Raw genomic sequence first — 20,794 nt, 5'->3', positions numbered from 1 at the left:
TTGGCTGCCCTTAGAGCTTTCAAAAAATCACCAGAGGCACGCCCTACGATACTTCCAGAAGCTGTCAGGTCCCACCCTTGCAGCATACCTTAACTAGCATGTCTATCTTGAAGGGCACATCATCTTATACCCAAGACAGTAGCCTCGAGCAAGGAGAGAAGCCTCAAAGCAACCACCATTGGGAAGAAATTGTCAAAACCGAAAGTAACATCACACACAAAAATCACGGTTCTTTTATATTACGCTTAGGACTGCCCAGTGCTAAAGCAAACTCGGAATATCTTCATATGATACAGGGAGAGGAACGGCTTTATGCTTCAATCGTATAACCGCTGCTCGTCACTTTGATTGGCATTATTTGTTAAGCAGTCCCTGATGAACAGGAAGGTGCAAAAAAAGCATTTAGACTCAAATTGTGTGACGCTCATTGGTTTCTCCAGCTAGTCAGTATTCAAAATCATAATACTATGTCTTACCCACCTCGTGATACTCAAGGTACAAGTCAGCTTCAAAAAAATTGGGCCCATCTCCCCGCGAGGGGGACTCGAGTAAATGCGTCGCATAGGGGGTGGGTGTATTGCGTTAACGTTTAGTGTTTGGGGAGTTGGTGGTAGTGAATGCGTTGTATCAGCAGCTTCTTGACGTAGTTTGAATGAGTCAAGGATATAAGGCGCGTTCGTAGTCTCCCATTCCGTGTCGGCTTTGTTGGGCAGTGGGTAGAGCACCATGCACATTGCGTTCCGCCCGCAGGGTCGAGGGATCGAAACCAGGCGCCGGATAGTATTTTTTTTTTATATAGTGTAGAGGGAGGGGTGCGGACTACGACTACGGACGTCAACGCGGGTGACATCGTGAGTTACTGAAATGCTCTGCATTTAAAAGTGAGGGGGAGGTTGTTCAGGGGGGCTGGTGGTTAATCTGGACCCCTCTTGCAACACAGTTTGCTCATTATGCTATCTCGTTGCCTCACTTGCCTCCATTGAGTCGTCGTTAGCCATCGTGTCTCAGCTCATTGCATGTTACGAGGGCCATGTGCACATAAACAAAATGGAAAATGCCTGTGGGCTTACTCTGTGCCCATTTGGCCCACAGCCTATGGCGAATTTGTCTATGTGATGAACTGGCTTACAACACACATCCCCCTGCTGCAAACCGGCCTATGACCACTGCCCCTTGATCAGAGGCAATTACTGACCAGCTGTCCTGTTGAGGGTGCGCCCACCGAAGTGTCACTGAACACCATGGCTTCTCTGTTGTCTCCCGGAAAGTAGAGCTCTTCCTCCCAGGTCACAATGTACTCGTCTCCATCGAGGTCCGACCCTGCAAACGTCAGGACGTCTGTTGGTTGGCCCTCTCACAGGCAATGGTCGAGCATGCTTCAGAAAAATGCGAAGTTCCTAATGCCTTAGTCAGGACTGACCCAAACTTCCTATTGCTTGTATTCACTGGCGAGGCGCGCATGCAGGCAACCGTGTGAGTGTCGTCACTGGTTACGTCGGGCTCCGCAGGATGGCGGGACTTGCCCGTGCTAAGCACATGACTGTGTTGCACGTTACAAACTCTATCTCACCGAACGCAAAGTATTGCCTCGAGTGCAATGCGAGTGCGGTTAATAACGTCTCTGTTGACCCCACCGTTGAGAATGGGGTTGAAACGGAGCAGACGACGCACGCCGGTGTTTTTTTTTTCTTCGGCGTGCGGGTGCAGTGGCCTAAGCAGCACCATGTCCGTGGCGCATTGGCCATGTCGGTGGCCGTGCTAAACTTTTCAATGAATACCACCTATAGCCAATGGGCAGTGAAAAAGGGACATGAACAAATCCTGCGAACTTCAAATCTCACACAAGTGTTTGTGTGAGAAACTGACAAGCGATCAGTGCTTGTCAGGATCATGTCAATAAGGTTGTCTACGGATACATCATGACCTGCCACCGCACCAGGGCATTGACCACTCGGTGTATAGACCAGGTAGCAGCCCACAAGTACACTGCATAATTTTGGAGGCCGTACGAGCGCTCTCCCTTGCTTGCTTCTCAGCAAAAAGGAAAGAAGAAAAGTGGTGAAGTCAAGGATTTGACAGACCTGTCTGGTCAGGAGAATACATTGAAAAAGGTTGAAGGCACCGACCAACGAATAAAATATAAAAATAGAAGACGCCGCGGCTCCGACATGGGAGCCTCGTTTACAAATATTTACACAAAAACATCCTGTATTTTAATGTTTTATTCACTGGTCAATGCCTTCCAGCTTCTTCCAAAGCAACAAGTAGCAGAAACTGCCAAAGTTGCAATAATATTATGTGGCAGTTCAAAGATTTCCAGCACGAACCCCCTGTTCAAAAGATTCTTGCAGCATCAGAAAGCAGTTTATTTTACAGCCACTCATGCGGGAAAAGAAAGGCAATTTTGCGAGTAAGAAAAAACTTAAAGGGACCCTAGAACACTTTTTTCAACTTTTTTGAAATCTTAAATGCTCGCACAACGTAGTCACCCAACACACCCAGCACTTAGATTAGGGGGTCACATAGTGCCTCAGCCAAAAGTTACCGCTCTATGCCTTGGAAACTTGGAAACTCGCTCAAAAGATTTTTGTCTCTTTCCCAGTCCTGACGTTCATCAACCACTTGGATTACGTCATTAAGCCCACGTAGCGGCTGTTGGCCAGTTTTCCTTCAGTTGCAGCAATGAACGTTTCTTGATAGCAACTTTAAAAATAAAGCCACAGAAACAACGCAGAAACGAAAGACATATTTGGTGCGACGAGCAAATCACGCAGTGCCGCTCCGTGCTGGCGATAACTATGACTTTCGCAGTGCTTCTAGACGCGAAGGAAAGAGTGAAAGTGTTTATCTAAAGCGTTGCAGGGTCCCTTTAAGGTCCAGCAGTTTCTTAAGATGAATTTTTCAGAACACAAAATTTTATGGCTACTATGATAAGACACCCCCTCACCTTACCATGTACACTGGCACCGTAAGTGAGACACACTGGAAATTTCCACAATAGCAAAAAATGCAGCTAGTCTGGCTTGCATTTTTGCCTTAAACCAATAGGCCACCACGGACGGTGCATTGAGCTGAAAGTGAGGTGGAGGGAGCAACAAAACGAAACAGAGGTAAGGAAATCACATGCACCAGAAGTAATGTCACATACAACAAATTTTCCTCTGGTGCAAAGCATAGCACATTCAGTGACAAAAAAATTTAGGGTTAACCCCTCTTTAGGCTAAGGGGGATGTGGCAAGCAAAATTATTCTTGCTACTTATGAATCAATTTATGCGAACTAGGTGCATTTATGTAGTTAACCACACTACTAACAAAGCTGAAATTGGTTTGGAATCAATTTATGCGAACTAGGTGCATTTATGTAGTTAACCACACTACTAACAAAGCTGAAATTGGTTTGGAATCAATTTATGCGAACTAGGTGCATTTATGTAGTTAACCACACTACTAACAAAGCTGAAATTGGTTTGAAGACATCTTTGAAGACAAGGAGACAAGCTACTTATACCCCTGTCTTTCCTTGGGATAAATCAGTTGTTAGTAGTGCACCTGTCTCGTCGTTATTTGTTTTTTCTGTCGTGGTTTGTAGCGCCCTTTTTCTTGAAGCAAAGGCTAACTACCCCCACAAAGTTGCCCCAGACTAACTAATTAGGTAAAATTTTTGTAAGATGAGGGACATCGTGGCACTGCCCCTGACATCACAGAGAACAGACTGTACACACTGGCTGTCACCAACACAAGCTGTGGCCAATAAACATAACTGCAATTGTCCTGCAACCTGTAAATCACAGCGTATGAATATCACTGCAAATTTAAAACACTGATTGCCCTGTTTTTGGTACTACCTCACCCATGATGCCACTGCAGACATTGTGTTGTAAGAACGTTGAAAGCTGGTTGACATTGTGACATCTTTCGTGAAAACAATGTCCTTCCAGTCAGTGTGTTCAGAGACGTTTATTCTGTGCAAGCAAGGTATTAGAATATTTTTTATTCCCTTTAGGCGTAAATAGAAGAGGGATAAGTTTCACCTCCCTTCTGACAAGAGAAAAAGTAGCTGAACGTAGAAAATAGAATACGGTGACGTGCGATACGTGTATTCTTAGATGCATTCGCCTCTAATCTGCTGCCCACTGGCACAAGTGCGCATCGAGGAGGGAGCTGGTCACCCCTCTCTCCGACCGCTCGCGGCAATCAGGATGGTGACAGGAATGCCGTGATGCAGCCAAACCGGGACCAGAGGATAAATGTTACTAGCAATGAACTGCGGCCAATAGGCACGCTGCAACGAGGTATGACGGGCGTACCGGCCATCTCGTTCGGGTGTGGCCTGGGTCCCTTGGCAGGAAACACGATGCAGTCCCTGATGTGGTGCAGCGCTGGCACGTCCACAGCCTGGAACTTGCGCACGTCTCCGGGGTGGTGGCAGGGGCACTTGGTCACCAGCACCGTGCCTGCACCTCGCAGCCAGCATGCTGCACTTGAAGGCACCCTCGAAGACCCCGAGCTTGCAAGATGCACCGCCTGCATGCGCCTATGGGGGCTCAGCAACTCAAGCCGCAGGTAAAGCCCACGGGAAGTACGCTTCTGGGAAGTGTCAGGTACCACTGTACCACTCAAGTTATTTCAGTTCAGTCTTAGAGAAAGTGTACAGGACTCTACCTATTACTTTAACTAAAGGGGGCATTCAGACAGAATAAAAGTTTGTTTTATTCGAAAGAGTTGGTGTTTTATAGTGCCCCCGGCACTTGCCCGAAAGCAAACGATGCTTTATTCACTGAGGAATCATTCAATTTAAGTTAAAATTTTGATTCTCCCACCAAATCGTGTGTTTTCGTGACATCTGCCATTACAGTTCTTCGGGCAGGTCTTCAAGCGAACGTCAGTGCGCTGTTTAGTCTATAGCGGACTGTGTTTAGTCTATAGCGGACTTGCTTTTGTTACGGTAGGTAGTAATCGTGCCGAAAAACATGGGGTATGTTCGACACACAAGGTCAGGTAAGACAATGTCGCTTGCGTAAATCGGCCAGTGTCGTGTGAGACAACCCCAAAGCCTGTGCAGCTATAACAAGCATTATAAGCACCAGTGCGTACTGCTGTTGGTACTGCTCTCACCATGCTTGTTATAGCTGCACAGCAGTGCGGCACTTAGGGGTTGTCTCACACAACACTGGCCGATTTATGCAAGCGACATTGTCTTACCTGACCTCGTACTTTGGCACCTTCTATTGTTTACCCCACTATCCTTACTGCTATAAAAAAGATGCATTACATTAAGGTGAAAATAGCTCGTTCGGCAAGGCCCTGCCTAATTTGCGTTTGCTTTTGCTGGCTTCAGCCAATCGCACAGCTGGGCATGACACCGTAGGTTCTGTTGCAGGAAATGAACTAGTGGGCCACATGGCCACTCCCTTTTTTCTAATTATGTAGCTTGTTTGAGCGAAGTTTGCGTTAAATCTGGGGTCAGTATGATTCTAACGAGGCCATCTTTCAAATTAACCCAACTTGTGTTTTGTCTTCGTGGCTCCTTTAAATGAATGTTTCAAATCGCGATATGAACAGTTTGGTATTCAAGCCTCGCAATGTCCCAGCCTGTGCGTGGACAAGGACAAAAGTGCACCGTAAAGACATGCACCCAACAAAATAATGCCAGCTGTCACTTCAGTGCCTGTGCTTGCATATGCACACCTTCATTTAACTAATTTTTGTAGTAGTCTTCTTTCAGACAGGCATGCGCAAACACCAGTCCTATTAGCTATGAGATACACATTTCATGCCTGCTGTACAATGTCCCTACAAGGCTAAAATTCCTGTGAATGAAACGGGCAGATAGTGAGCGGTAGGGATATATGTATATACAGTGGACACTGAACAAGTTTGCCTATATAGGTACGTAAGGCGTCTATGTATTGCTGGAACAACTACAAGGACACCTAGGCATTTCTTATGATGTGACGATTGCAAAACAATTTGTCCTATTGTCATATGTGTCCTCTCACTGCTGCCATCATCCTCTGCCTTTTGCTGTGTCTTCTTTCAAGTACTTCCACTCAGCACATGCCTGCATTCAGAACGCCAGACCAAAAGGACATTTGGCGAGAGCATACTTTGCTACCCGCCTTATCTCTTTTGTTACCACAGGAGACAGGGTGATTTTTGGGGGTCCAAGAATACATTTATTTGTGCTAAACATATTGGTTAGCACATAATTCAGCAACATAAAATGCAGATGCTTGAATGCGGTTTCCAACAACACAAATATAAAAAAAAATTTCATAGATAATGGTTTCAAAAAAAAACATTAATCAGTCAAAATTATTGTGCAGACATTTAAGCAAATGATAAAAAGAAGCTGTGTGTGAAAAACTGCTGACAGTAAGAAAAATTTTAAATATATATTTGTAGGTAAACATTTCAAAAACATGCCATAAAAAAAAAAAAATGTAGTTGCGCTGAACAGTTCAGATATAGAAATATGTTAGCACACTTGGTGCTCGTGCCATGCGGTGAAGCCCAACCTCTCTTTCAAAATGTGCACAAGTTTGGACACTTCTCTAAAAAAATCTGGCGGTTTGACAGTATATTAGAGGAACCAATTCATGCATGCGTGATGTAAAGACACCTAGTCAATGATTGACTTTGGTTAGATTAAGGGCCAGCCCAAGAGTCTGGACAAACACACAATGCAAGAAAATCAACTTGGAGTTGAAAACAAAACTTGGTGGGGGATGCTTGTGGGTGTTCATTGACAGTTTATCATCTCTTATCTGTTAGAAGATACACTTGTGGTTTAATATCATCTCCTGACTCACTATTATTGTCCTGCTTGAGGGAATGAGGTGCAATATGCCAAAATTGTGCCCGGCAAGGTTTCATTGAGGAGCTGTTGCGTGACAGAAAGAGTTCAATACTTTGGGGCCTCCTATCTTGCAGCGCCACCAAACAATTTTTAAAAGCAACACTAACCAAACTTGTTGGAGACTTTATCAGAACAGACAGTTGTACTGAGAAACAATACTAGAACTTTAGAGATACCCACGGAGGGAAATGAAACTGGCTGATGAACAGCCGGCGGTGTAGGCTGACTGGAGGATCTTTTTATCTGAACTAATCTTTATCTTGTCTATTAGCTGAAGCTGGTGCTTCAGCTAACAGACAAAATATTACATTGGGGGCAACAATGGCAAATCGGATAACAACTCGGCTATCCTGAGGGACATTCATGACATACTGGATACGTACCCCTGCCCTCGGCGGCTCTCGTGGGTCCGGCAAAATACGCTTCCCGCTCCCACTCGGTGGATGATGCCTGCCACACTGCATTTGTTCCACGACCATTGCCTTTACTGACACTGGACACTCCAGGACAGTTTCTCCAGAGGAAAGAAGATTCTCGTCGCACCACACGAGCTCTATTCTACCGTGTGGAACAGACCTCCCTAGCAGACTCGCTCGCTGGGAGGAGGTCTTGCTGCGAAGACTTCGTGTTGGTGTAGCTCTCTCTCCCGCTGTCACCCGGGAGCGGCCACCATGCTACCATGCCCCGTTCGCGCAGAACTGCCCTTTTTGCGCGGCTCCCGCCGAAGATGCGGACACAGAACACTTGCTGTGCACGTGCCCTTCATCGGAAGCGGCCAGAACGTGGCACCTTCGAGGCACAGGCCTTCACCTTGGCAGACCACCTGACCTTCATCGGTGTGGATGTGGGGACCCCACCATCACTCCCTCCTTGCGTTTCTTGGCGAAACGGGAGTTGATCTGTACTTGTAAATAGTATTTATGCCAACGGGCATACTATCGCAATAAAAAAAAAAGTTGGTAAACTGCTTATTAGCCCCAAATATGAATTTCGCAACCCAGAAACGAAACCGATACAGCTGGAAACTAGCTGGAACTGCCAGGTCCACTTGTTATACATGCGGGGTCCTCCAGAAATAAGCTTTGGAAGAGTAAACCCTCTCGGACTCCAAACCACAGCTCACTAGTGAATAGCTGGCGTCATTTTCAGATAATTATTATTGCTTAATGCAGTCATATTGCAAAGCTGATGACATAATTTTATAGTTGACATGATGGGACCCCTTAATTACATGGTAATGCCACACAACCACGGGCAGTATCCGTTCTGGTCAAGTGCAGCAGCCATGCCCCTTTTTGCAAGAACATATGCACTTTTAACTCGCAAGAAATGCCATCAAAATTCACAATATCACCAGAGTGGGAACACTTAAACTCATTCTAAATGTACAGTGCCTATATTAACCACTGAGGTGTTCTAGACGCCCAAGGGACAGCTACAACATGTCGAAATAGGCACTTTAAAGTGTCAATCACTGTTGATCAGTCTGAATAGGCATGGTATCGAAAGAGTTATACGTACTTCTGTAATGAGCACTTTCATATTACTCATGTCGGGTTCAGTACTTCTCAAACACACATTTTTTAAGTTGAAGACAACATGTTTAACAGCGTATTTTTTAGCAAATTGTAATTTTCTGTGTCTGCAGTTAAAAATACCAAGATATTGCCGAGTGTGCACACGTGAGCGCGGGCCTCACGGCGACCGCCCGGCAGCTAACAAAACCAAGAAAATGCCTCGCATTCGTGTGTGCGTTCTTCGCGACGACCGGCCAGCGTCCCCTGCGCACATTTGTCAAGCCAAGCATATCCACTTAGAGAGATTGGCCAAGACTGGCCAGAAGAAACTCCAGCGTTTGCCGTAATCGTGTCAACACTTGCTCGGAAAGAGAAAGACACGTCATAGCGTACGCCCCCCTCCAAGGTGATGTCCAATGATTATCACTTCCAAAAAATGAAGGAAGCTGACACTTACAGCAACAATGATGGAGTAACGGTCATTGCGGCAGCCAAAAAGAAGCAAATGGGCTGCAATCGTAGACCTAAACCCTTGTGATGGTCGTGAAGGTTGCGTACAGCTTCACTACCTTCAAGACATGAGTTTGTGTGAGCACCCCGATTGACCGGCATGCAGAACCTCCTAGACCAACCAACTGCGTTTTTCAAGAACAGGCAGCATTGGTGCACAACATATATGCAGTGCAGAGTGGCCCACCATAGTGGCTGCACCTTTTGGATGCATACATCTGCTTCCCCGAGTTTTGAAACACCGTCAATTTTCGTTCGACTGATCTACTTGTTATGCGATGTCCGTTAGCTTTTCTGTTGTGTATTAAGTGTTTTGTGTAGGTTTAAAAAAGGTGTGAAAGTCTGAAATGTGTGCCAGTCACCCATTCCAGAAGTCCCTGGTTAAAATCCCATTTGGATTGAAATGTACAAAAGTTTCTTTTCAGCTCAATTTCACTGTTCTTTATTATTCGAGCTGTCGGCCATTTTGTGTGCCATCTGTGCACCGGGGGCTGCAGATGTTTTACTTACGAAGGTAACTAACTTGACAACCACATTACATATGGCGAGATGACCAATTCCACGTACCTGTGATGACCTTTGCAGCAGGCGTGTCAGTGTCGCCATTGCCATTGCGATCTGTGCTGCTGTGCCTCACACCAATGGGGGTGAACTGAACGAACACCTGGCCGTACTCGAGAGTCCCCGTTTCGTCCAGGACGCCCAGCATGTTGCGGCCACTGTCCACAGGAATGGCTATGCGGCTCTTCTCCTGCAGGCCGGCTGGAAAGCGGTTGCGCGCTTCTGAGAATACATACTATTTTGTTAATTTAGTTCAGTACTCTCAATGCTTTTAAGTGTTGCAGAGAGGGTGGTAAGGACTCGTACAATGCGTGAAGCGATGTTTGCGTTGCTGCGAACTGAGGTGGAGAGTTTGTTCCAGTTTGATCATGTCTCTGGCAAGAATGAATTGAAACGTAAATTTGGGTCGCAACCAGAAAATGTAACTCTGAATCCGTGATCAACATGCTAGGAAATGCAAGTGCATGCAGGAGAAATGTATCGATGTCAGGGTCACTGTAATATGGTATTTTCTACCAAGGTAATTAAGAAACCACCATATTTTCGCGCGTTTAACAAGCACCAAAAATGCGAAAATTTCAGTGGCAAAGTAGGGGTGCGGATAATACGCGGGGTTATTCCTTTAGGGCAGCTTCACGGCAATGCGCATTGTGCCGTGAAGCTCCTATGCAGTTACACTGACTAAGCCTTCCGTGGCGGCGGTTGCGCAAAACATACAAGGACAAGGAAGAAAAAACAAGGACGAGCGCACTCTGAATTTTATTAGTGAATTGTGGCTTTCGCCTGGCAGTCAGTGTATTCTACTTACTAAATATATGCTTTTTCTGTCTACGTAGTATGTGATGTGTTGCTTGAGCAGTAGCTTTGGTGCCTTCTTTCCTGTATCAAATGTCCAGGCAATATGCGAGGATTTTTTTTTCTTTTCTGGTGGGCTGAAAGTGGGTGTGTGGACTATATGGTTATACGCGCAAAAATACGGTATTACACGAGTAGATGACAGTAAAAGCTGGTTTTCACTTATGACATGCTAGCTGCCTGGCAACAATTGAAATTGTTAACGAACGATTCTGACGATTCAAGTGAGGAAAAGAACAATGGTAAAGGCAGATCTCAGGTATGGGTAGCATTTGCAAGCTTAGCCCTGGCTAGTCAAAATTCAAATACAGCAATAATTCAAAAAGCACTGTAGCTGAAACAGCGCACATATGCAGCCAAGCAGACAGTTAGCATTGCTTCTCACGTGATTTTTATGTTTGCCATGAAAGGTTGATACTGATATGAATACTGATTAAGGTGTCTGTACATGTCAACAAATCTAAGCAGTGTTACCAAATACATACAAGGTGATTAAGAGGGTGGTGGTTGAGGAATGGTCTGATTAACTTCAAAGCACTAATTAATGTTAGCATGCACGAAACAGTCGCAGCACCATGTTGTGACATTGTCAAAGGTCAGTCTGGAGTTTCAGCATTGGTTGCTAGTTGTCTGCAAAGATTTCTTCTGGTCATTCCTTCTTGCCCTTCTGAAGAAATGAAGAATTTTTGTCAGCTTGCCAAGCTTTCTGTTCCAACTCATGATTAGAGAGGCCATTAATGTGCACAAGAAAAAGTTAAGTGGGCCTAACACTGAACCTTGTCACACTAGTATTTATTATACGCATGTCAGTGAGCTGTGATCACTGACCTGGCTTAGGCACGGCTACTAACCTCCCTGCCTTCCATTCGGCTACCAGCATGGAGTATGCAGTGTATGCTTTTGGGTTTCAAAATATGCAAGCTGTTCATCTGGGCAAGAATCTGAGACCAAGGTAGTGAAGTAACAATGACATCACCGCACCATCCTCTGCCGCACAACACAGCACGTTCGCATACACACATCATACATGCACCAGGGCCAGAGAAGGCACGTCTTTCTCTCACTAGAATGTCTTTGGGAGGTTTCCGTGCTTATCACTGTGAGCAGAACGTTGAAAACAGGGCCCTGGGAGAGCCACGTCACTCCACTTGCCGATCATGCTCTTGCAGACGACCAGCAGCAAGGAGCGCATGAAGGGCTCCCGGCTGAGGGACATCCCGCGCAGGTGCAGCTTGCGGAAGGGCAGGGTGGCACTGGTGTACGTGCTGAGGACGTGCAGGGCAGCCTCATTGTTGAGGAAGGCGTCGCACAGCTGCAGCACCATGTCCTGCTGCAGCCTCACGAACACCCGGCCCGGAACACCCAGCTGCTCCAGGATGGTGATCAGGGGGCGGTTCAGGAACAGGGGTGCTGAAGTTGAGATGGTTAGAACAGTGAAACGAAGCGGTGGGCTCCACACCGAGAGCGAAAAGGCAGTGCTTTTATCCCGAACTGCAAGCCGAGCAAAGGCTAACTTTGTCGTGGACTGTTTACCGATCAGGGCAATGCCACACGGCAAGCACCGCACCAAGCGTCACGCGTGCGATTCAGGGCAAACCACACACGAAAACTGACAACTGTCATCTGGTAGGTACATTGTCTATAAGCACTCTGAGCCTTATCCAGGTATTCATTGTTCATTCACATGTTGCTGACACTTTGACCACTTCACCACATTATTTATGCAGTTGAAACTCGTGCCCATGTGTACGAGATTTCGGCGCACGATAAAGATCCCCAGGTGGTCAAAATTAATCCGGAGCCCTCCACTACAGTGCACCTCATCGCCTGCGTTGCGTCGGTGCGTTAAACCCTACAATCAATCAATCAGTTGAAACTCGTTTTCAGGAAGGCTGGGGGGACTGCCATGACTATCTAGAGGAAGGAAGTAATGTAGAATTCAGAAATGATACGGGTATTCATTGTTCACTCACATGGCGCTGACACTTTCACCACTTCCAGGCTGTCGGACGTGGAGCAGGCAAACTTGTTCATGCTTTTGCGCAGGATGAGCTTGTCACCCTCGAGGGCATTGTTCATGCACAGCATGCCCTTGTAGCCAGCGTAGCGGATCTGGATGGCCGACGGAACTTCCTCAAGATCCAGCTTTGAACACACCTGAAAATCAGACAGGTGCACACCGACTTTCTGTTTTTCTTCTCTTTTATAATGGCAGAAAAATGACCGATTTTGGGTGCTTCCACATTTTTTTTTTTCTCGAGCAACTGGACACATTTAGCATTGTTATACCTGAAATTGTAGCTTATAGTTTGCCCCTTCAAATGCATAACAACACTTTTGTGAAAGGTATAACTATGCAGAGTTTAGTGGTAAAAAAAAAATGCACGAAAAGTATAAACACAATAGAAAGAGGTGACAAATTTACTGAGCTAGAAAATTATCTTAGGAAATGTGAAATATGCAAGTTGTTCCTGGGTTCCTTAGCTATCATAAATATGTACATCAATCCTGTGCACTATGTTCTGGACTTCTTCAAGGCCTATCAATCTAGCAGCCTTGACGGCTGTGCGACTCAGCAAAGCAGCCATGGAATGGCAGAGAACAAAGGTAAACATTGCAAGTGGAGCAGAAGGTGTTTGCTCTGATCTGTGCCTTTGTTTTTTCTAGCAGATCTTGCAATTTCTTCTCTTCTTAATTCCTTTTCGGCTGGTTTTGTTAAGGATCTAGGGTCACAAAGGGGGCATGTCCTTGTGACACTTTGTTGTACTCAAACATCTGCTCCATCTAAACTAAGCTCTGACGATCCCATGTCCTTGCTGGAGTCACCACTGCTGCTCTAAAGTCCCTGCGATGGCAACCAGCCTTGGCAAGGCACCGCGTGACTCACAGCTCAAATTTCGCTGGTAACGCGGTGGCACGCAAAATTTAAGCAAACGAAACTGAAACTGAAAAAGGACTTGCCGATAAATGCGCCAGATGGCACTAGTTGTCTGCGATGCGCAGTTTTAGTTCTCGCGCGAGGTTTGAAAGTCATCAGAACTTCGTGTCCGATGAGTTATGGCATTGTAACGAACGAGGTAAGGCAGGAGAGCCTTGCCACATCTGATAATTGAACCACCGTGTTCTTCGAAATGCAGCGAGCTACTCAACAGCCCTTCAACCATGAAAGGGGGCAGTAATTCAGCAGCGCCTCTGTACTGACGCTGCCGAAATGTAACTTCAGTGTGTACAACTTTAGTGCAACATCATGGTGTCTTGGGGTACCACAACACGTGCCGCAGTGCCAGGCACCCTCATTGTGAAGCGAGCGACTAGACAGGTGTTGAAAAGACAGAGGCGTTTTTCTAACAACACGCCTATTGTTGGTTACACAAACAGCATATGCTGTTCCAGACGCCCTTGTTCTCCCTGTCTCTTTCTCTTGCGGATACTATGCGAAGGTGTTTGAAACAGCGAACAGGGCACACCTTTTTCATGAGCGACTCGGAGATCACGCCGATGCCATCAGAGAAGATGTAGGGCTTCCCCGATTCAGGGTGGATGCCGCCCTCGATGTCGTCCACATCCTGCATGACGTCCCCGTGAAGTGGCACTGGGACCGACTCCTCGGTCGTGGAGAAGCACTGGCCCATCCTGGCGATCTTCTTGGCGACGTTCGGCATCGCACTGAAGTCGCCCATCCATTCCCGTATGGACTCCACTGAATTGCCCTGGGCATCCTGCAATGCCCAGCGCACGTTTGTTGAAAATCAGAACACAGTACTGCCGAGACGTCGGCATCACAGAGCCAGTCTGGACCAGAAGATCTCGTAAATTGTTTCCTGGCATGCCCACTCTCTCATCTTGGCACACCAGATCTGATTTCCCATTCCAGCCAAAAGTCAGAACCAAACTTTCATCATTTTCAGGGCCGTTTTCCTCTAGAAAACTGAAGACAATAAAGGACAAAGCACGCAAGCTTGAATAAGTTACTCAAATGCTGCTGCTGCTTTGAAAAAAGTTGACTGTGCGCAGCAACAACGATGACGTTACTGAAATGCCACCACACTGTTTCTGAACTCCACTACGGAAGACATCAAGTGTACATCCCCATGACCCAACCGATATCAACCATATCTCCAGTTTTAGCCAGATGCAGATGTGCCCATTCTCCACACCTATCTGCAGATCTATCTATAATTACATTTGTATGGTCCTTGCCGCTGAAATCGGGCATGCTTCAGACCTAAAGGGGAATGATGACAAAATACAAGTTTGGTTCATTAAAGAGACTGCTTTGTTCCAACAACGTCGAATTTATCCCCAATATCCAACAACTAAGCTAAATATTTAACAAAACAAAGCAGTGGCGATTCACCAGTCACTTTCTTACCAGGCCTTTATGATGTCACGGGATCTCGTTCGTACAATTAGTGGTTGCCGACAAAAGGCTGCAATAGCAAGAAACATGACTGGTGGTTGTAGTGGGGCCTCCGGTTCCATTTGATTGTATTGCATAAGTGCTAGTGTGCGGTCAACCCACTCGCAAGTGCATTTTTAGTTTCCTCTACTGCATCACTACTGACATTGTGCAGAACGAAATTGAAAATTTTGCAGTATTTTTGTGCGTTTTTTCTCTTGAAAAACATCTTATGCAGCTCGAATGAAGTTTGGTGGGTTATCAAGGGCTAATTATTGCAAGTTAAACCGGCTGCATTTTGCCTTCATGACCCCTTTAAGGAGGACAGTGATGTAGTACCATTTTTACAATGAATCCTCACCAAACTCGACGGCCCAGCGTCTTCCCTAGCTTTGTCCATACATTTGTCTTTGTCATCAGCAGAGGCCGGATCTTTAGGCATTGAAAAATCGGGTTTTAGGCACCAAGAATAGACAAGCAAAACAACCTTTTAGGCCTCCAAAACTGTAAATATACGCACGACAAGTTTTTACATGAATGCAAATAATTTCAAATGAACACGTGCTCGACCTGTATCTACGGCTGGAAAACCAGAAATGTTATTATGTTGGCGCCGCCGTTCAATTTTTCAGTAAAGCTACCGACTAATGGCGATACACTAATGGTGATACAAGAACACTGCGCGTTCGTGCTCAATGGGTACTGTCACTTGCTCGAGCATCGCATATAGTGAAACAGGCATGAAAAAGAATACTTGAGAGCTGGAAATACTGATCGAAAAGAGCACTACTTTATGTCTGCCTGACACAATTTAATTACAACGAAAAAAAAAAAACAGACATAAATAATTAATGCAACAGAGGCGATGATCTATGAAATTGACGTGCTCTTTCATGAGGATTGCTAGGTAACTCTACAGCAATTGTCTCAAACGCAATGCCATTATCCTAATTGTTCATGAAGGTCGTCTCGTCACTGCCAAACACACCTCCACACAATCGAAGAGCATTTTCCGAAAGGTGTTTAGCAGCGGAGCAGACTTCCGATGGAAAAGCACGTTCAGCCCCTGTCAGCAGTGCGAATTTGAAGGCACAAGGAAATCCGGCTGCGCAGTGATCATTGGCCGTTGGTTCTTCAATATAGGAGTGATCTGCTAACGAAGGTGTGTTGAATGCCTAATCATTGCTTTGAAAACAGAGCTGGATTTGAGTATGCTTCTACAAACAAGGACGCGATGGCACATGTTTGAAGAAATCTGTTTGGACAGCACACGGAAAACAATCCAAGAATCACTGTGAAAAACTGGAAATAACAGAGAACCACCACTATCTCCAGATTTTTGGGTTCTGGTCACTGACAATTAGCGTCCCATTCCACTGCTGCTAGCAGTTTTTCCAGGAGTTGGTTAAACCCTATAGAGTTCCGAGAACTTGAATAACAATCTCAAACTCCACTCGAAGCGAAACTTGAGGCACAGTAGTGTTCACATAGGCGCCAATTTTGAAAATAGGCATATATAGGAACTAAAAAAACATAAAAGCTCTTCTTAATCCCTAATTCGCACTCGTATATCAAAATGAGGTGATAGGAGCGCAAGGAATAAAACAACCTTTTGCCTAAAAGCCGGTCTCTAGTCACCAGCATTGACAAAGACGCTCATAGGTCAAGCTACATGTACGTGCATACGTCCCAATGCATCGTTATCATCACATCTTACGTTTGCATAGAGCCAAACTCCATGGTCCCGTAGCTGGCTCACAGAGCTGGCCAGAAGCCTGAAGTGACGGCCTCCGATCTGAAGTCCGCTCCTCAGGAAACTTCCAACCACTGCGTCTACGAGCCGCTCGCCAAGCACGTTGGCTTGCAGAGAGTAAGACAACATTTCAAAGTTATCATCCCGGAACGATACTCGGAGAGCATAGTTGGCGTCAAACTTGCGAAGCACTCTGTTTTCGGCATGGATAGCAGGTGGCATGTAGAAGATGTGTGACGGCGTCACGAACACCCGGCGGACGAGGCACGATCCGCGTGGCACTGGGCTGGGCACGTGTGTCCGGCAAATCCTCGCAAACAAAGTCGGCAGGACAGTGCAGAAGGTGACGATGCTGTGGTTCTCGAGGGCCGTTTTGATGGTGAACAGCGTCACCTCAAGCGCGCTTTCATTCTGAGCCGCAAACGACTCCAGGTCGCGCAGCACTGCATCAAACTGCTCACTCATCAAGAGCATCAGCTGCATTGCGATGTCATCACTTTTCTGCAGGAGGGCATTGAGAGCGTAACAGCACGCAAACCCGATCTGAGGCTCCAGCCGTTCGCACAGCCGTTGGCGCAGGCCGTCGGCATCCCGGCCTACCGTGTGGGTCGACACGGGCGCAAATTCGAACCACGGCCGCTTACACTTGCGGCTCAGGCGGCCCACTGTGCGGCGAGCTTCATGACTGTCCGAGAAGCCCAGCTTCACGACGAAGCATCCGCCAACGTCTTCGCTTTTGAGAACTGAGCAGCAAGCGCAGCCAATCTGCAACGTCCGCTGGAAGTTCATGCGATCCCTTCTCGTCTGCCTCGTCCAGCGTGAAGAGTTCAATGAATGGCACTCCCAAATATCCGGCACTCGGCGAAACAGGGGGACGGTGTGCAGGTGGAGGAACACGTCAGTAGGCCCACCAACAGGGTCGTGCACGACCACGCGAAAGATGTTGCTGTAGTGCATGCTGAGCTGGTAGAGTTCCTTTCCTTGCTTTACTTCACAGGTGGAGCGGTGAGTAAGCTCAACAAAGACTTGCAGGATTCTCTCGCCGTGCTTGAACGTGCAGTCTACGCAGTAGTCGTCGTGGGTTGACTGGCCGCCGATGCAGTGGCGCTCGGCAAACAAGTTCAGGCCGGCAAATGTGCCGAATGAAATGGAGCGCATCTTGATGTTCGTTTCCACAGCAAAGAATCCATGCCAGAAGCCATGTCGGCGATCTGGCTGTAGCCACTGCAACGGACTGCAGAGTCCAAAACTGCTGCGGCCGGCCGTGCACCATTGGCGAGCTATGTCTGTGCTCAATGATTCGAGCTGATTTAAAATCAGTGAAGAGTCTAGCTGGAGCTTGCAACGGACTTGCCACAGAGGGTCGGCACAACTGTCTCTCGGCAGCTTTTGCTGAACATGGTCTATGGTGACGGTAGCTTGTCCTTTGTGGGCTTCGAAGAATTCCCTGTATGCCGCTAGGAACGATTCACTGTTGTCGCCAGGCTTCTGTGTCCAGACACAGACAAACGAGAGACAGTTCCTCGGAGCAGACCTCATGTCTGTGGACTACGGATGAAGCAGCCCCTGGAAAACGAGGTTACAAGTTGCTCTTTGAGGCATAAAGACCAGCAGATTATCTTAACAGTAAAGACATATGGCAGTTGTTTTTTGCGACCAGTTCAACAATCGACTAGTGTTGCTATACTTTGTTTCTGTAATTTTCTGCCCCGCTGTCGAAGTAGTAAAGTGTAGAGGTACAGCCAACAATACACAGAAGCAAACACTCCCCGAAGGCTTGTGTGGATAACATTGCTGTCGGAGCATCTACCAGCTCTCTCTATTGGCTGACTGCCACTGCACCTTTCCCAACACTACCCCAAAAATATAGATATAACCACCAAACTCCCACAGTACCAGGCTCAAAATGAAGTTTTTAAACAGCAACACTGTACATCAAGCACTAGCCACCTTCTCACTGGTTCCGCACAGAGATTGTGAGGTCGCTAAATTTGAACCGTTACACTGAACTGTAGCGTTGTGCAGGTATTTGTAAGGCTTTTCAACCTTTACGAGTGAAACTGATTTTTAAACATTTGAGCTTGAAACCTTAACTGAAGTGTAAAAGGTGCAGTTTAACGTTCAAGTAATACATACAAAACTATTTTAATATTTCCACCATTACAGCTTCGCATATGCATGATGCATCAACTCAAAACTGCAATCGATGCACTTCTGAGTATAAAGATCATGCAAGTTTGGCGCATACCGCCTGTGCGAACGATGCATGCGCGCCGCGCCCCGAGTTCAAAGTTCGCGCCAAACCCGGCAAAAGATACGTGAAAACCAGGGAGACATAGCACCAGCTATATACGCGCTCGAATGGACATCACGGTAATCACAGTACACCATTTCGAGCTACGAACGAGCGAAGATGTCTCGGAGAAAATGTCAAGTTGGTTAATACGTCCGTAATGCACTGTACTACTGCCGTGAACTGTAACGTTACAGTGCTTTTGAACCCTAGAGCTTAAGTTAGTTGACATTGCCCAATTTATCTGCGAACTGCTGTACGCCAATTACACAACCACTGCTTTTTGTACGTTTTTTTTACTATTATAATATTGACATCGAGACACACAACAACAAAAAAAAAAAAAAAAGAGAAACTGCCCGGTACCGACCGGCGACATGACATTTAATTCGGATACGCGCCGTCTGCGTGATTCCAACGAAAGCAAGCGTACGAGTGCTCCACGCCCAAAATACAGATCAGATGCGCAATTAATTTAGCTGTGCGTCTTACAATCATCATACACTTTATCGGATCATGTTATAGGAGCACGAGAGGCTAGTTACGAAAACCGAATGCGATCACGCCATTGTTTACACTAGGCAGTAGAGGGAGACAGGATAGATAATCGACGCTATAGCAGATTAAAAGCCGTGTTCACTGACCAGATGTGGCCGAAGGTATCAGAAGGCGACGAAGGTTTGGTCACGAAACGGAGACCACTCAGCTAGCGCGAACACAGCCCGGCCACAGAACAGGGCCCGGCTAGCCCGGCGGGTACCTCACCACCTCACTCTGTTGATATGAGAGCTTCCGGTGCTTGCCGGCCCGCGAATTCTCTCTCCTCGAATGACGCGCCTCGGCGGTCGTCTGCTGTCTATCTTCTCTTCTGGCGAGATCTCGCTCGCTGTAATTGAAGACGTGAACATCCGCTCTGATGGCTGTGTGCGCTCTACATATTGTGCTTCGGAACTTCGAGAGCCAGCGAAGTGGTGTCATACTGGCGGTACGTTCCCGCGATGGAGGAAGGGAAGGAGCGGTGCGCGCAAGGAAAACACGTGCCTTTGGAGCCAGGTGGTGCTGGCTTTCGGAATGAAGATATGTTTGTTTTGTTTAATACGCACAGCGCCTTGGAGCTTTTCAGTGGAGGGATGGATACGGACTCTTTCTTTAACAAAACGAAGCTTTAAAGTTCGTTGAAGAAAAAAGAAAATAATCAGTATTAACTCAAGGGGAAACTAGGCTCCTGGTCATTAGGCAATAGAAGTTTGGCGGGAAAAACGGGTTGTTTAGGGAACGTGCAGGCCCGTTATAGTTAGTTTCAGCACAAAAAGAGAAGAAAGCACGTTGAATTTTCGTATAATTAGTTTTGGGATATGAAAAAGTGGATGAAAAGTTTCGCCATCCACCTTCACAGAGTAGAATTGTTCATGTTTTTTATCGCGTTCACTTTTTTTATATTGTTTAGTTGATTGAATATGAGAACGCTGAGTTAGATAGGTACTATTTCGTACGTTCATTTTGAATTCTTTTTTTCAAGTCGGCTTCACAGCTGTACGCAAACACATTGCTGGAAGGTCATTGTTCCTAAGGCAATCCCAGGAGAAAATGTAGCTGGTCCCAGCTGGTTTATGGATAAATTCCCAGCTGGGACCAGCTAAGACCAGATGGGCCCAGCTTGGAATTTAACCATAAACCAGCTGGGACCAGCTGCCATTTTCTCTTGGGATGTGAGCAAAATTTATATTAAGAATTACGCCCACCTCTCCTCGCGGGAACCCTGGTGTGATGCGACGCTGAGGGGAGTTCAAGCGCAAGCGGAGAGCAACCGTCGACCGAAAGGCCGCCGGAGAGCGGCACACCGGTTATATGTGCAGCGCGCCCGAAGGAGAGGAGACCGCGGAGAGAGAGAGTACTGCACATGCGATGATGATGATGATTAAAGGCCTCCCCTTTGAATCGGGGTGACGGCGTGCGCCATCTAGCCTATCTTAGTAGTTTGAATTTAAATTTAGACCCTCAACTCGGATTTCTTTTTAATTCTGCCCTGCCGATACCCCTGGCTGG

The 20,794-nt window shown here is 46.6% G+C and overlaps 1 protein-coding gene across 1 annotated transcript in view; it reads right to left on the bottom strand.

Annotated features, from left to right (window-relative positions):
• The window catches only part of LOC144163410 (uncharacterized), a 29,339-nt gene extending 9,811 nt beyond the window's left edge, over window positions 1–19,528 (bottom strand). The window contains exons 1-8 of the mRNA XM_077694389.1: window positions 19,393–19,528; window positions 16,420–18,021; window positions 13,771–14,022; window positions 12,277–12,460; window positions 11,456–11,713; window positions 9,455–9,649; window positions 4,309–4,455; window positions 1,196–1,320 (exon numbers count right to left, since the gene is read on the bottom strand). Coding sequence (XP_077550515.1) covers window positions 1,196–1,320; window positions 4,309–4,455; window positions 9,455–9,649; window positions 11,456–11,713; window positions 12,277–12,460; window positions 13,771–14,022; window positions 16,420–17,994 — 2,736 coding nt within the window. The 5' untranslated portion in view covers window positions 17,995–18,021; window positions 19,393–19,528. The remainder of the gene's footprint in view (window positions 1–1,195; window positions 1,321–4,308; window positions 4,456–9,454; window positions 9,650–11,455; window positions 11,714–12,276; window positions 12,461–13,770; window positions 14,023–16,419; window positions 18,022–19,392) is intronic.
• Between the last annotated feature and the right edge of the window lie 1,266 nt (window positions 19,529–20,794).

Source organism: Haemaphysalis longicornis, unplaced genomic scaffold, assembly GCF_048455015.1.
Source record: "Haemaphysalis longicornis isolate Haplotype H1 unplaced genomic scaffold, Haemaphysalis longicornis Haplotype H1 scaffold_12, whole genome shotgun sequence".
Lineage (NCBI taxonomy): Eukaryota > Metazoa > Arthropoda > Arachnida > Ixodida > Ixodidae > Haemaphysalis > Haemaphysalis longicornis.
The sequence above is the reverse complement of the archived record's forward strand: the minus strand, read 5'-3'. Positions and strand labels throughout refer to the sequence as shown.